We start from the raw sequence: 14,988 nt of genomic DNA on the forward strand, positions 1-14,988 counted from the left end.
TGAAGTCGGTGTTGGTGGCGCGCAGCCAATCCCAGCGTCCCCTGCTGCGACTGACCCCAGATCCGGCCAATGAAAAAGCACCTCCGCGTGTGTTTTAGCCATTCTGCGGCGTGCGGGGGCGGGGCCCCCTGGGGCTGCTGTCCAATCGGAGGTGAGCAGGGGGGAGTGGTGAAATGTTGCAATCTGAGCATTTGGCCAATCAGGAGGCTCCGCGGCTGCCAGCTGGAGCTGGGGCTTGTGGCTGGCGCTGCTCCCGGAGCCGCTCCCGGACCGCCCTGTCCCCACTGTCCCCCCCCCGGCCGGGGCTCTCCCTCCCGGCCCCCGGAGATGAAGCGGAGCCCGGGACCCCCCGCGGGACAGGTCCTTTCTTATGAGAGTCTGGTTCACGCTGTGGCCGGGGCAGCGGTGAGTCTGCAGGCCGCCCGCGGTCGGAGGCAAAGCAATGCAGCCACCCTCCGTCAGCCTCACTGTGCCACCCCCTGCCCGACTCTGGGATAGTATCTTCCTGGAAGGGCGAATGGACTGTCAAGCCGCGCCTTTATTTTTGTTTTGAATAATTGAGCGTGAAGCGGGTGCTATGGGCTGGTTCGCGTGTCGTTCCTGACAGTTGTTTCCCATTGCTTCACTCCCCCTGGTTCATTGGAACAAGAGCAGGCCATTCTGCCCCTCACGTCTGTTCGGGCATTCAGTCAGATCATGGCTGATCTGTGGCCTAACCCCATCTCCCCGCCTTTGGTCCAGATCTTTTAATACTTTTGCCTCGTGGACGTTTTTGTTTTGGTTAATTTGTGGCATGTGGGCATCACTGGCTGGGTCAGTATTTATTGTCCAGTTCAAAGTCTGTGAGAAGATTTGTAGCTCGAGTGCTCGTTGTTGTGGTTCTGTTCGCCGAGCTGGGAATTTGTGTTGCAGACGTTTCGTCCCCTGTCTAGGTGACATCCTCAGTGCTTGGGAGCCTCCTGTGAAGCGCTTCTGTGATCTTTCCTCCGGCATTTATAGTGGCCTGTCCCTGCCGCTTCCGGTTGTCAGCTCCAGCTGTCCGCTGCAGTGGTCGGTATATAGGGTCCAGGTCAATGTGCTTATTGATTTGAATCTGTGGATGAGTGCCATGCCTCTAGGAATTCCCTGGCTGTTCTCTGTTTGGCTTGTCCTATAATAGTAGTGTTGTCCCAGTCAAACTCATGTTGCTTGTCATCTGCGTGTGTGGCTACTAAGGATAGCTGGTCGTGTCGTTTCGTGGCTAGATGGTGTTCATGGATGCGGATCGTTAGCTGTCTTCCTGTTTGTCCTATGTAGTGTTTTGTGCAGTCCTTGTATGGGATTTTGTACACTATATTAGTTTTGCTCATGCTGGGTATCGGGTCCTTCATTCTGGTGAGTTGTTGTCAGAGAGTGGCTGTTGGTTTGTGTGCTGTTATGAGTCCTAGTGGTCGCAGTAGTCTGGCTGTCAGTTCAGAAATGCTCCTGATGTATGGTAGTGTGGCTAGTCCTTTGGGTTGTGGCATGTCCTCATTCTGTTGTCTTTCCCTTAGGCATCTGTTGATGAAATTGCGGGGGTATCCGTTTTTGGCGAATACATTGTAGAGGTGTTCTTCTTCCTCTTTTTGCAGTTCTGGTGTACTGCAGTGTGTTGTGGCCCTTTTGAACAGTGTCTTGATGAAATTTCTTTTGTGTGTGTTGGGGTGGTTGCTTTCGTAGTTTAGGACTTGGTCTGTGTGTGTGGCTTTCCTGTATACCTTTGTGGTGAATTCTCCGTTCGGTGTTCAAAAACGTATGCCAAAAACGGATACCCGCGCAATTTCATCAACAGATGCCTAAGGGCTTCACAGGAGGCTCCCAAGCACTGAGGATGTCACCTAGACAGGGGACGAAACGTCTGCAACAAAAAATTCCCAGCTTAATGTCCAGTCCCTAGTTGCCCCCTTGAGAAGGTGGGGGTGAGCTGCCATCTTGAACCGCTGCAGTCCCCCTGCTATGGGTTGACCCACAATTCCCTTAGGGAGGGGATTCCAGGATTGTGACCCAGTGACCGTAAAGGAGTGGTGAGATATTTCCAAGTCAGGATGGTGAGGGGCTTGGAAGAGAATTTGCAGGGGGGGTGGTGTTCCCATGTATCTTCTGCCATTATCCTTCTTGATGGAAGTGGCTGTGGGTTTGGAAAGTGCTGTCTGAGGATCTGTGGTGAATTCCTGCAGTGCATTTTGTAGATGGTACACACTGCTGCTACTGAGCGTCGGTGCGGGAGGGAGTTGATGCTTGTGGGTGTGGTGCCAATCAAGCGGGCTGCTTTGTCCTGGATGGAGTCAAGCTTCTTGAGTGTTGATAGAGCCACACTCGTTCAGGCAAGTGCGGGGAATTCCTAATTTATGCCTTGATGATTCACAGGCTGTGCGGATCAGGAGGTGAGTATTCCCAGCCTCTGACTTGCTCTTGTAGCCACTGTATTTATGTGGTGAGTCCAGTTGAGTTTCTGGTCAATGAATGTTTATAGTGGGTGATTCCATGATAGTAGCATCATTTAAGTGTCAAGGGGTGGTAGTTAGATTGTCTCTTATTGGAGATTACCGTAGCCGGCATTTATATGGCACAAATGTTACTTGCCACTTGTCAGCCCAAGCCTGGATATTGTCCAGATCTTGTTGTTTTGAACATGGATTGCTTCAGTATTTGAGGAGTTGCAAATGGTGCTGAATATTGTGCAATTGTCAGTGAACATCCCCACTTCTGACCTGCTGATGGAGGGACGGTCATTGATGAAGCAGCTGAAGGTGGTTGGGCCTAGGACACTACCCTGAGGAACTCCTGCAGAGATGTCCTGGAGTTGAGATGACTGAGCTATGTGCCCGGTATGATTCCTGTTTTCTCCTGATCCCATTTTGCCAGGGCTCCTTGATGCCACTCGGTCGAATGCGACCTTGATGTCAAGGGCAGTCACTGTCCCCTCCCCTCTGGAATTCAGCTCCTTTGTCCATGTTTGAACCAAGGCCGTAATGAGGTCAGGAGCTGGGTGACCCAAGGGGAACCCAAACTGGGCGTCACTGAGCAGGTTATTGCTGAGCAGGTACAGCTGGATAGCACAGTTGATAATCCCTTCCATCACTTTACTGATGATCGAGAGCAGACTGATGGGAAGGTAATTGGCCGGGTTGGATTTATCCTACTTTTTAATGTATGGAGCAATTTTTTACGTTGTCGGGTAGATGCCAGTGTTGTAACTACACTGGAAGAGCTTGGCTAGGGGAGTGACATATTCTGGAGCACAAGTCTTCAGTACTATTGCTGGAACGTTGTCAGGGCCCGTAGCCTTCACAGTATCCAGTGTCTCCAACCGTTTCTTGATATCATGTGGAGTGATTTGAATTGGCTGGAGACTGGTGTCTTTGATGCTGGGGACCACTGGAAGAGGCCGAGGTGGATCATCCACTCGGCAGTTCAGGCTGCAGGTTGTTGCAAATGCATCAGCCTTATCTTTTGCCCTGATGTGCTGGGCTCCTCCGTCATCGAGGATGGGGAGATTTGTGGAGTCTCCTCTTCCAGTGAGTTGGTTGATAGTCCACCACCCCCATTCACGACTGGATGTGGCAGAACTGCAGAGCTTAGATCTGATCCATTGGTTTTGGGATTGCTTAGAGGCTGAACAGGCTGTGGCTGTTTTCCCTGGAGCGTCGGAGGCTGAGGGGTGACCTTATAGATATTTACAAAATTATGAGGGACATGGTCTTTTCCCTGGGGTGGGGGAGTCCAGAACTAGAGGGCATAGGTTTAGGGTGAGAGGGGAAAGATATAAAAGGGACTTAAGGGGCAACTTTTTCATGCAGGGGGTGGTACGTGTATGGAATGAGCTGCCAGAGGATGTGGTGGAGGCTGGTACAATTACAACATTGAAGACGCATTTGGATGGGTATATGAATAGGAGGGGTTTGGAGGGATATGGGTCGGGTGCTGGCAGGTGGGACTAGATTGGGTTGGGATATCTGGTCGGCATGGACGGGTTGGACCGAAGGGTCTGTTTCCATGCTGTACACCTCTATGACTTGTTGTTTATGCTGTTTGGTCTGACGTAGTCCTGATTGGTGGCTTCACCAGGTTGACGCCTCATCTTCAGTTGTGTCTGATGCTGCTCCTGGCATGGCCTCCTGCACTCTCTATCTCAGATTTAGCACAAACAACTGATCCTGCATCCGCTGCTATTTGTGGAAGAGAGTTCCATCCAGCTGTTGGGGATATATTTGACATTGGTTCTTGATTAAGAGGTGATCAAAGTTTATGGGGAAAAGGCAGGAGAATGGGCCGTGATCAAATGGTGAAGCAGATGTCATGGTCCGAATGGGCAAAAGTGAGGACTGCAGATGCTGGAGATCAGAGTAGAGATCAGAGTGTGGTGCTGGAAAAGCGCAGCAGGTCAGACAGCATCTGAGGAGCAGGAAAATCAACATTTTGGGCAGGAGCCCTTCATCAGGAATGAAGCTGGGAACCTCGAGGGTGGAGAGATAAATGGGAGGGGGTTGGGGCTGGGGAGAAGGTAGCTGAGAGTGCAATCGTTGGATGGAGGTGGGGGGGTAAAGGTGATAGGTCGGAGAGGATGTTGGCGTGGATAGGTGGAAAGGGAGATTAACAGGTGGGACAGGTCATGAGGGCAGTGCTGAGCTGGAAGGTTGGATCTGGGGGGGGGGAAATGAGGAAACTGGTGAAGTCCACATTGATGCCCTGGGGTTGAAGTGTTCCGAGGCAGAAGATGGGGCATTCTTCTTCCAGGCATTCGGTGGTGAGGGAGCGGCGGTGAAGGAGGCCCAGGACCTCCATGTCCTCGGCAGAGTGGGAGGGGGGAGTTGAAATGTTGGGCCACAGGGCGGTGTGGTTGATTGGTGCGGGTGTCCCGGAGATGTTCCCTAAAGCGCTCTGCTAGGAGGCGTCCAGTCTCCCCAATGTAGAGGAGACCACATCGGGAGCAACGGATACAATATTAGTGGATGTGCAAGTAAAACTTTGATGGATGTGGAAGGCTCCTTTAGGGCCTTGGATGGAGGTGAAGGAGGAGGTGTGGGCGCAATTTCTGCGGTGTCAGGGGAGGGTGCCAGGATGGGAGGGTTGGTTGTGGGGGGCGTGGACCTGACAAGGGAGTCATGGAGGAAACAGCCTTTGCGGAAAGGGGTGGGGAGGGACATATATCTCGGTGGGGTCCGTTTGTAGGTGATAGAAGTGCCGGAGGATGATGTGATGTAGACGGAGGTTGGTGGGGTGGAAGGTGAGGACCAGGAGGGTTCTATCCTAGTTGAGGTTGGAGGGATGAGGTTCGAGGGCGGAGGTGCGGGATGTGGACGAGATGCGTTGGAGGGCATCTTCAACCACATGGGAGGGGAAATTGTGGTCTCTGAAGAAGGAGGCCATCTGATGTGTTCTGTGGTGGAACTGGTCCTCCTGGGAGCAGATACGGTGGAGGCGGAGGAATTGAGAATACGGGATGGCATTTTTGCAAGAGGTAGGGTGGGAAGAGGTGTAATCCAGGAAGCTGTGGGAGTCGGTGGGTTTGTAAAGAAAGTCAGTGTCAAGTCGGTCGTCATTAATGGAGATGGAGAGGTTCAGGAAGGGGAGGGAGGTGTCAGAGATGGTCCAGGTTAATTGAAGGTCAGGGTGGAATGTGTTGGTGAAGTTGATGAATTGCTCAACCTCCTCGCGGGAGCACGAGGTGTCGCCAATGCAGTCATCAATGTAGCGGAGGAAGAGGTGGGGAGTGGTGCCGGTGTAATTACGGAAGATCAACTGCTCTACGTAGCCAACAAAGAGACAGGCATAGCTGGGGCCCATACGTGTGCCCATGGCTACCCCTTTGGTCTGGAGGAAGTGGGAGGATTCAAAGGAGAAATTGTTGAGGGTGAGGACCAGTTCGGCCAAACGAATGAGAGTGTCGGTGGAAGGGTACTGTTGGGAACGTCTGGAGAGGAAGAAACGGAGGGCTTGGAGGCCCTGGTCATGGCGGATGGAGGTGTAGAGGGATTGGTGAAGATGAGGCGTTGGGGGCCGGGGAAACTGAAGTCTTGGAGGAGGCCGAGGGCGTGGGAGGTGTCCCGAACGTATGTGGGGAGTTCCTGGACTAGAGGGGATAGGACAGTATCGAGGTAGGTGGAGATGAGTTCGGTGGGGCAGGAGCAGGCTGAGACGATGTGTCGGCCGGGGTGGTCAGGTTTGTGGATCTTGGGAAGGAGGTAGAACCGGGCAGTGTGGGGTTCCCGGACTATGAGGTTGGAAGCTGTGGATGGGAGATCTCCGGAGGTGGCGAGGTTGTGGATGGCCAGAATGGCCTAATTCTGCACCTATATCTGTACGTAAAAGTACTTCCTAACATCTCTCCTGAATCGTCTGTCCCACGTTCTCAGACTCTGCTACCTAGTTGTAGAATCTCCAAACAGTGGAAAGAGTTTGTCTTTATCTCCCCTGTCTTTTTTCCTGTTAATATAGAGTCATACAACACAGGAACAGACTCTTCAGTCCACGCACACCATAATCCCAAACTAAACTAGTCCCACTTGCCTGCTCCTGGCCCATATCCCTCCAAACATTTCTTGTTCATTAACTTATCCAAATATCTTTTAAATGTGACTGTATCTGCATTTGATCCATATCCCTCCAAACCCTTCCTATTCATATACCCATCCAGATGCCTTTTAAATACTGTAATTGTACCAGCCTCCACCACTTCCTCTGGCAGCTCATTCCATACACGTACCACCCTCTGCATGAAAAAGTCACCCCTGAGGTCCTTTTTAAATCTTTTCCCTTCTCACCTTAAACTATGCCCTCTAGTTCTGGACTCCCTCACCCCAGGGAAAAGACTTTGCCAATTTACCCTATTCATGCCACTCATAAACCTCTATAAGGTCACCCCTCGGCCTCCGACGCTCCAGGGAAAGCAGCCCCAGCCTGTTCAGCCTCTCCCTACAGCTCAAACCCTCCAACCCTGGCAACATCCTTGTAAATCGTTTCTGAACCCTTTCAAGTTTCACAACATCTTTCCAACAGGAAGGAGACCAGAATTGCATGCAATATTCCAACAGTGACCTAACCAACGTCCTGTATAGCCGCAACATGACCTCCCAACTCCTGTACTCAATACTCTGACCAATAAAGGAAAGCATACCAAACGCCGCCTTCACTATCCTATCTACCTGCGACTCCACTTTCAAAGAGCCATGAACCTGCACTCCAAGGTCTCTTTGTTCAGCAACACTCCCCACGACCATACTGTTAAGTGGGGTTCCGACGGGGAAAGGTTTGGGAACTGCTGGGTGAGACACTGTCAAGGCTTCAGCTACACACTGTGCCTGCACTCACAGGCTGTGTCCTCTCTCTTTCAGGGGGGAGCCACGGCGATGACCTTATTCTACCCCCTGGACACAGCCCGCTTGAGGCTGCAAGGTGAGAGTCAGACTGGGCTTCAAGCTGGGATTGTCTCCCCCCCCCCCCCTCCTCCTCCTCCTCAGGGAAGTGCTCAAGAGGAGACGATGGTGCTATGCCAATGTCACTGCAGTAATAACCCAGGCCCATGCTTCTAGGCCAGGGTTCAAATCCCACCCCAGCCGCAGGGGAGGTTTCAATGAAACAAATAAATATTGAATAACAAGGCTAGTCCGGGTGGCGGTGACTGAGAAACTGCCATTGATTTGCTGTAGAAATCCATTGAGGTCACTAATCCCCAGTGAGGAAAGGAATCCGCCATCTTTACCTGGTCTGGGCCAAAATGTGACTCCAGTCCCACAACAGTGACCCTCTGAGATGGCCATAACTGGGCCTCTCTGCTGAAAGGCGATGAGGTATAGTAAACAAAAACTGACCTTCCCCCGTGACACCTCTCCGCCCCCCCCCCCCCCCCAAATCCCCGTCCCATCTGGGTATCACAGAGGTGACTGAGGGACAGGGACTCTGGGCAGGGCCATTAAATCCAGATCTCGCCATCGTTTTCCCATCCACCTCCCCAGGCCCAGCAAGGATTGGCCGGCATTTCTCCGGCTGATTGGCCGAGGACAGCAATTGGAATCCTGGTCGACGATCCACCTGGTTGACTAGCCTGGATACTCGGGCTCGGCTTGGAGGATTGGAATATGGACAGTGGAGGGATTGAGTTAAATGTGAACCCTGAGTTAACCTGGTTGTAGCCTTTACATTAATAATTCGGAGAACAGCGATGGAGGGGGATACACGGCAGGAACTGCCAGAACTGGGAAATGGCCCGAACTATTCGGGAAGGTCCCTTAAAAAAGGGAGAGGGAGTTTTAAAACTGTGAAGGGGTCTGACTTTGAAGATATAGAGAAGGCAGAAATCCCAAAACTGGGAGCAGGATGGAGGGGCCTTAATGGTCAGGTGTGTTCACTTATAAACCCAGTCAGCAGCTCGGAGTTCGGTGTTCCCATGTGGAGAGTTCAGTGCTCAGGGAGAGGCTGTTCAGCCCCTCTGGCCCTGCCCTGCCTATCGATAAGTTTGGAGTGGTGCTGGTTCCATTTTCCTGCCTACTATCCCCCAAACAGCCCTCTCTTGTCCTCTAATCCAACTAGCAATGGAAAATCCTCTGGGATGTGTTTAAAGGGAATACTGGATAAACACTGTTAGGGAGGGAGAGGGAGTGTCAATGGGGGTGGGGGAAGTGAAGAGAGAGTGAGAGGAAGTGCTTGTTGTAACACCCAGCTCTGTGTGCCTGTGGGAGTCGGTGTGTTCACAGGGTTCAGGCTGCATTAGCATTTCTCATAAGGCAGTGTCTAATAACAGACTGTGTGTGTCTCTCTCTCATTTTCTCACTCTCCCATTCTCTGTCTCTCTCTCTCTCTCCCATTCTCTATCTCTCTCTCCCATTCTCTGTCTCTCTCTCTCTCTCTCTCACACACATTCTCTCTCTCTCATTCTCTGTCTGTCTGTCTCTCTCACACATTCTCTCTCCCATTCTCTGTCTGTCTGTCTCTCTCTCTCACACACATTCTCTCTCTCTCATTCTCTGTCTCTCTCTCTCACACATTCTCTCTCTCCCATTCTGTCTGTCTGTCTCCCTCTCTCACACACATTCTCTCTATCTCATTCTCTCTCACACATTGTGTCTCTCTATTCTCTCTCTCTCATTCTCTCTCTCACATTCCATCTCTCTCTCTCACATTCTCTGTTTCTCTCTCTCATTCTCTTTCTCATTCTCTCTCTCTCTTTCACTCACTCTATCTCTCACTCTGTCTCACTGTCTCTCTCTTTCATTCTATCTTGCTCTCTTTCACTTGCTCTCGCTCCCTCTCGCTCTGTCTCACTGTCTCTTTCTCTTGCTGTTTTTTGCTCTCGCTATCCCCCCCCACCTCGCCGTTTCCTTTCCAGTCGACGAGAAGATAAAGTCTGGATCTACCCGCACTGTCCTGGCCAAGATCATCAAAGAGGAGGGACTGTGAGTATGAACAGTGCTGTGGCCTGCTTCATTTGCGTAACGCCCGTGCCTTCCCTGCTAGCAAGAGCTCAGGGCCCGAGGGAAGTCCTTGCTCCGGTCTCACGGCCCTGGGGTAGGTTTCAAACTAACTGAGCGAGAAGCAGTTTCTGTGCCTTACAGAGCTCCCGATGAAGTACCTTTCGAGCAGAGTTGCCGTCGTGACGTAGGGGACGCGGGGCATGTGCACAGCAAGATCCCACAAAGACGCGAGGTGACAAGTGACCGGATAACGGTCGGTGGGGATCCAGGAGAACTATCGATTGGGAAAGCCAGAGGGAACGCTGTCTATTAGGTTCCCTTTGAAATAGCGCAGTGGGATCTTCCATGTGGGAAATCAGGCGGGAGGTTGAGGTGGAGGGTTTGATCTAAAGAGGGCAGGCTTGCCCCCCCCCCGTGCCCCCGGCCCAGATTGGTACTGGCCTGGACTCTGTGTCTCTGGAGCAGATCCTAGTTCCGGAACCTTCCGTCTCCAAGACGAGAGGCCCAAGGTGGAACAATTCCACAGCACATCCCTTCCCTTCCACAAAACTCATTTTAAAATATCATCATTAAATTTAATTCAGAAATGGAAGGATGGCAGTTTCCACAACACAAACTTTAAACTGATAAAGGGAAAGTTTGAATCATTCTCATGTGTTTATGAAGTTACCATGGTAACAGTCTGACAGACTGAACCTACATCAATATTCATTTATAAAATGACTTTACCAAATCACGTTACCCAAAGTTGTTGGAATGTTTCCACAGCAATATTGAGTGAGATTATTTGGCAGTAACTTAGTGGACAGCGAAGAGGGTTACCTCAGATTACAACAGGATCTGGACCAGTTGGGCCAATGGGCTGAGAAGTGGCAGATGGAGTTTAATTCAGATAAATGCGAGGTGCTGCATTTTGGGAAAGCAAATCTTAGCAGGACTTATACACTTAATGATAAGGTCCTGGGGAATGTTGCTGAACAAAGAGACCTTGGAGTGCAGGTTCATATCTCCTTGAAAGTGAAATCGCAGGTAGATAGGATAGTAAAGAAGGCGTTTGGTATGCTTTCCTTTATTGGTCAGAGTATTGAGTACAGGAGTTGGGAGGTCATGTTGCGGCTGTACAGGACATTGGTTAGGCCAGTGTTGGAATATTGTGTGCAATTCTGGTCTCCCTCCTATCGGAAAGATGTTGTGAAACTTGAAAGGGTTCAGAAAAGATCTACAAGGATGTTGCCAGGGTTGGAGGGTTTGAGCTACAGGGAGAGGCTGAACAGGCTGGGGCTGTTTTCCCTGGAGCGTTGGAGGCTGAGGGGTGACCTTATAGAGGTTTATAAAATTACGAGCAGCATGGAAAGGATAAATAGGCAAAGTCTCTTCCCTGGGGTGGGGGAGTCCAGAACTAGAGGGCATTGGTTTAGGGTGAGAGGGGAAAGATATAAAAGAGACATTTTCATGCAGAGGGTGGTACGTGTATGGAATGAACTGCCAGAGAAAGTGGTGGAGGCTGGTACAATTGCAACATTTAAGAGGCATTTGGATGGGTATATGAATAGGAAGGGTTTGGAGGGATATGGTTTGGGTGCTGGCAAATGGCTCGAGATTAGGTTAGGATGCAAGGTTTGTAGCTCAGGTTGAGGTTTAGTGTGTAGGTTTGATATCCAGACATTTCATTACCTGGCTAGGTAACATCATCAGTGGTGACCTCCAAGTGAAGCGAAGCTGTTGTCTCCTGCTTTCTATTTATAGCTTTCTCCTGGATGGGGTTCCTGGGGTTTGTGGTGATGTCATTTCCTGTTCATTTTCTGAGGGGTTGATAGATGGTATCTAGATCTGTGTGTTTGTTTGTGGCGTAGTGGTTGGAGTGCCAGGCCTCTAGGAATTCTCTGGCATATCTTTGCTTAGCCTGTCCCAGGATAGATGTGTTGTCCCAGTCAAAATGGTGGTTTTTTTCATCTGTGTGTAGGGCTACGAGGGAGAGAGGGTCGTGTCTTTTTGTGGCTAGCTGGTGTTCGTGTATCTGGTGGCTAACTTTCTTCCTGTTTGTCCTACGTAGTGTTTGTGGCAGTCCTTGCATGGAATTTTGTCGATGACGTTGGTTTTGTCCATGGGATGTACTGGGTCTTTTAAGTTTGTTAGTTTTTGTTTGAGAGTATTGGTGGGTTTGTGTGCTACTAGGATTCCGAGGGGTCTCAGTAGTCTGGCTGTCATTTCTGAAACTTCTTTGCTGTATGGTAAGGTGGTTCAGGTTTCTGGCTGTGTTTGGTCTGCTTGTCGTGGTTTGTTCTTGAGGAATCTGCGGACTGTATTTTTTGAGTATCCGTTCTTCTTGAATACGTCGTATAGGTGGTTCTCCTCTGTTTTCCGAAGTTCGTCTGTGCTGCAGTGTGAGGTGGCTCATTGGAATAGTGTTCTGATACAGTTTTGTTTGGGATGGTTGCTGGCGTAGTTAAGAATTTGGTCAGTGTTTGTCGGTTTTCTGTATACGCAGGTTTGTAGTTCTCCGTTGTCCTTTTTCTCGACTGTGACGTCCAGGAACGCGAGTTTGTTGTCGGTTTCTTCCTCCTTGGTAAACTTTATGTCTGCGAGGGTGTTGTTGATGATGTTAAATATCTCTTCGATCTTGTTTTGTTTTGTGATGACAAAGGTGTCATCTACGTAGCGGACCCAGATTTTTGATTTGATGGTTGGTAGGGCTGTTTGTTCTAGTCTTTGCATTACCGCTTCTGCTATGAATCCTGATAGCGGAGATCCCATGGGTGTGCCATTGGTTTGTTTGTAGACTATGTTGTTGAAGGTGAAGTGGGTGGTGAGGCACCGGTCCACTAGCTTCATGCTGTTTTTGTTGGTAATGTGATTGATGGTGGTTTGGGTGTGTGTGATGGTCTCTTCTAAAAGTGTGGTAAGTGGTTCCTTTGCCAGGTCAATGTTGATGGAGGTGAACAGTGCTGTTATGTCGAATGAGATCATTGCTTCGTCTTCCTCTATTTTGGTGTTTTTGATGATTTTTAGGAATTCCTGGGTGGAGTGGATGGAGTGCTGTGATACTTCTACTAGGTATTTCAGTCTTGCATGTTGTTCTTTGGCCAGTCTGTAAGTTAGTGTTCCGGGTAGTGAGACTATGGGTCTGAGGGGGGCTCCTGGTTTATGGATTTTTGGTAGTCCATAGAATCGTGGGGTGTTGGTCCTGTCGGGTTTTATTTTCTGGAATTTACCAACGAAAATATCATGAAGCTAGTGGACCTGTGCCTCACCACCCACTTCACCTTCAACAACATAGTCTACAAACAAACCAATGGCACACCCATGGGATCCCTGCTATCAGGATTCATAGCAGAAGCAGTAATGCAAAGACTAGAACAAACAGCCCTACCAACCATCAAACCAAAAATCTGGGTCCGCTACGTAGATGACACCTTTGTCATCACAAAACGAAACAAGATCGAAGAGACATTTAACATCATCAACAACACCCTCGCAGACATAAAGTTTACCAAGGAGGAAGAAACCGACAACAAACTCGTGTTCCTGGACGTCACAGTCGAGAAAAAGGACAACGGAGAACTACAAACCTGCGTATACAGAAAACCGACAAACACTGACCAAATTCTTAACTACGCCAGCAACCACCCCAAAACACACAAACAAAGCTGTATCAGAACACTATTCCAACGAGCCACCACAGACTGCAGCACAGACGAACTACGCAAAACAGAGGAGAACCACCTATACGACCTATTCAAGAAGAACGGATACCGGATACTCAAAAAATACAGTGCGCAGATTCCTCAAGAACAAACCACGACGTGCAGACCAAACACAGCCAGAAACCCGAACCACCTTACCATACAGCAAAGAAGTTTCAGAAATGACAGCCAGACTACTGAGACCCCTCGGAATCCTAGTAGCACACAAACCCACCAACACTCTCAAACAAAAACTAACAAACTTAAAAGACCCAGTACAACCCATGGACAAAACCAACGTCATCGACAAAATTCCATGCAAGGACTGCCACAAACACTACGTAGGACAAACAGGAAGAAAGTTAGCCACCAGGATACACGAACACCAGCTAGCCACAAAAAGACACGACCCTCTCTCCCTCGTAGCCCTACACACGGATGAAAAAAACCCACCATTTCGACTGGGACAACACATCTATCCTGGGACAGGTTAAGCAAAGACATGGCAGAGAATTCCTAGAGGCCTGGCACTCCAACCACAACGCCATAAACAAACACATGGATCTATATGCCATCTATCAACCCCTCTGAAAACGAATAGGAAATGACATCACCACAAACCCCAGGAACCCCATCCAGGAGAAAGATTATAAATAGAAAGCAGGAGACAACAGCTTCGCTTCACTTGGAGGTCGCCACTGATGATGTTACCTAGCCAGGTAATGAAACGTCTGGATATCAAACCTACAGCTCAGCGGAGCAAACCTACACCCTAAACCCCTTGGGTTAGGATATCTCGTCAGTATGGATGAGTTGGACCGAAGGGTCTGTTTCCGTGCTGTACATCTTTATGTCTTTATGACTCTTGCACCACATGAAAACTTTGCTCAGGAAAGAGCAGGGTCACCATAAAAGAGTTCCCTCAAATTGAGGGTAGTCCTCAGTGTCTCAGGAAGCACCCTCTGTCCATCATCTGGAGGAACGAGGTGAGCAGGTGAAGGAGGGAGTTACGTGGAGTGAAGGGTGGGAATATGGGGGCATTCTTGCTGCTGATTGGTCAGCTGTGTTTGGCACATGTCAGCGTCCTTGCTGCTGGTTGGTCAGCCGTGCAGGATGAATGGTGATGGTGAGAGCCCTCAGGGAGTGAGGGTGAGATGGGCTGCCATCTTGGGGGGCAGTAGGGGTTGGTCAGTCTCTGAGGCAGAGCCTGTAGGTCGCCAGTTGACAGAAAGCAGCAGCCCCTGTCCATCCCAGCGCTGGATCTCTGCTCCTGTTGCAGGTCGGCGGTCTATCGGAGCTGGTTTTCCGTTATCTCCAGCCTGTGCTGCTCAAACTTTGTCTACTTCTACACCTTCAATACCTTGAAGGACGCCTGGGTCAAAGGTCAAGCCTCCACCAATAGCAAGGACCTCGTGATGGGCTTTATCTCTGGTAGGTAGGTGCCTCTGCTTCTGGCCTGATCCAGCAACTGGGCCTTCCCCACCCAACGAGTCCAGAGTTCCAACCACAACCTCCACATGGTACCTCGGGGCAATACTGCAATCCCACTCTACTGGGCAGGGACTGACATTATAACCCCAAACCACCACCTCCCTCCCCGTGTTACAGGGGACACGGGGATGGTCTGGGTGTGGACAAGGGGTGGGGGGTATGATGTGAACGGGCACTGTGGAATAGTGAGAGCTCAGGGACGGGGGCGGGGGTGTGTGTGTGTGTGTGTGTGTGTGGACGGGTGTGTGTGTGTGTGTGTGGACGGGGGTGTGTGTGTGTGTGGACGGGGGTGTGTGTGTGTGTGTGTGTGTGGACGGGGGTGTGTGTGTGTGTGTGGACGGGGGTGTGTGTGTGTGTGTGTGTGTGGACGGGGGTGTGTGTGTGTG

At 50.3% G+C, this 14,988-nt stretch overlaps 1 protein-coding gene across 1 annotated transcript in view; it reads left to right on the forward strand.

Annotated features, from left to right (window-relative positions):
• The first annotated feature begins 248 nt into the window (after positions 1–248).
• The window catches only part of LOC122546531 (peroxisomal membrane protein PMP34-like), a 37,910-nt gene continuing 23,170 nt past the window's right edge, over positions 249–14,988 (forward strand). Inside the window, exons 1-4 of the mRNA XM_087978343.1 lie at positions 249–405; positions 7,353–7,413; positions 9,344–9,410; positions 14,391–14,542. Coding sequence (XP_087834469.1) covers positions 328–405; positions 7,353–7,413; positions 9,344–9,410; positions 14,391–14,542 — 358 coding nt within the window. The 5' untranslated portion in view covers positions 249–327. The remainder of the gene's footprint in view (positions 406–7,352; positions 7,414–9,343; positions 9,411–14,390; positions 14,543–14,988) is intronic.

The sequence above is a fragment of the Chiloscyllium plagiosum genome, unplaced genomic scaffold (genome assembly GCF_037043375.1).
Source record: "Chiloscyllium plagiosum isolate Xiang-an unplaced genomic scaffold, Cpla_swu_hap1 HiC_scaffold_33, whole genome shotgun sequence".
NCBI lineage: Eukaryota > Metazoa > Chordata > Chondrichthyes > Orectolobiformes > Hemiscylliidae > Chiloscyllium > Chiloscyllium plagiosum.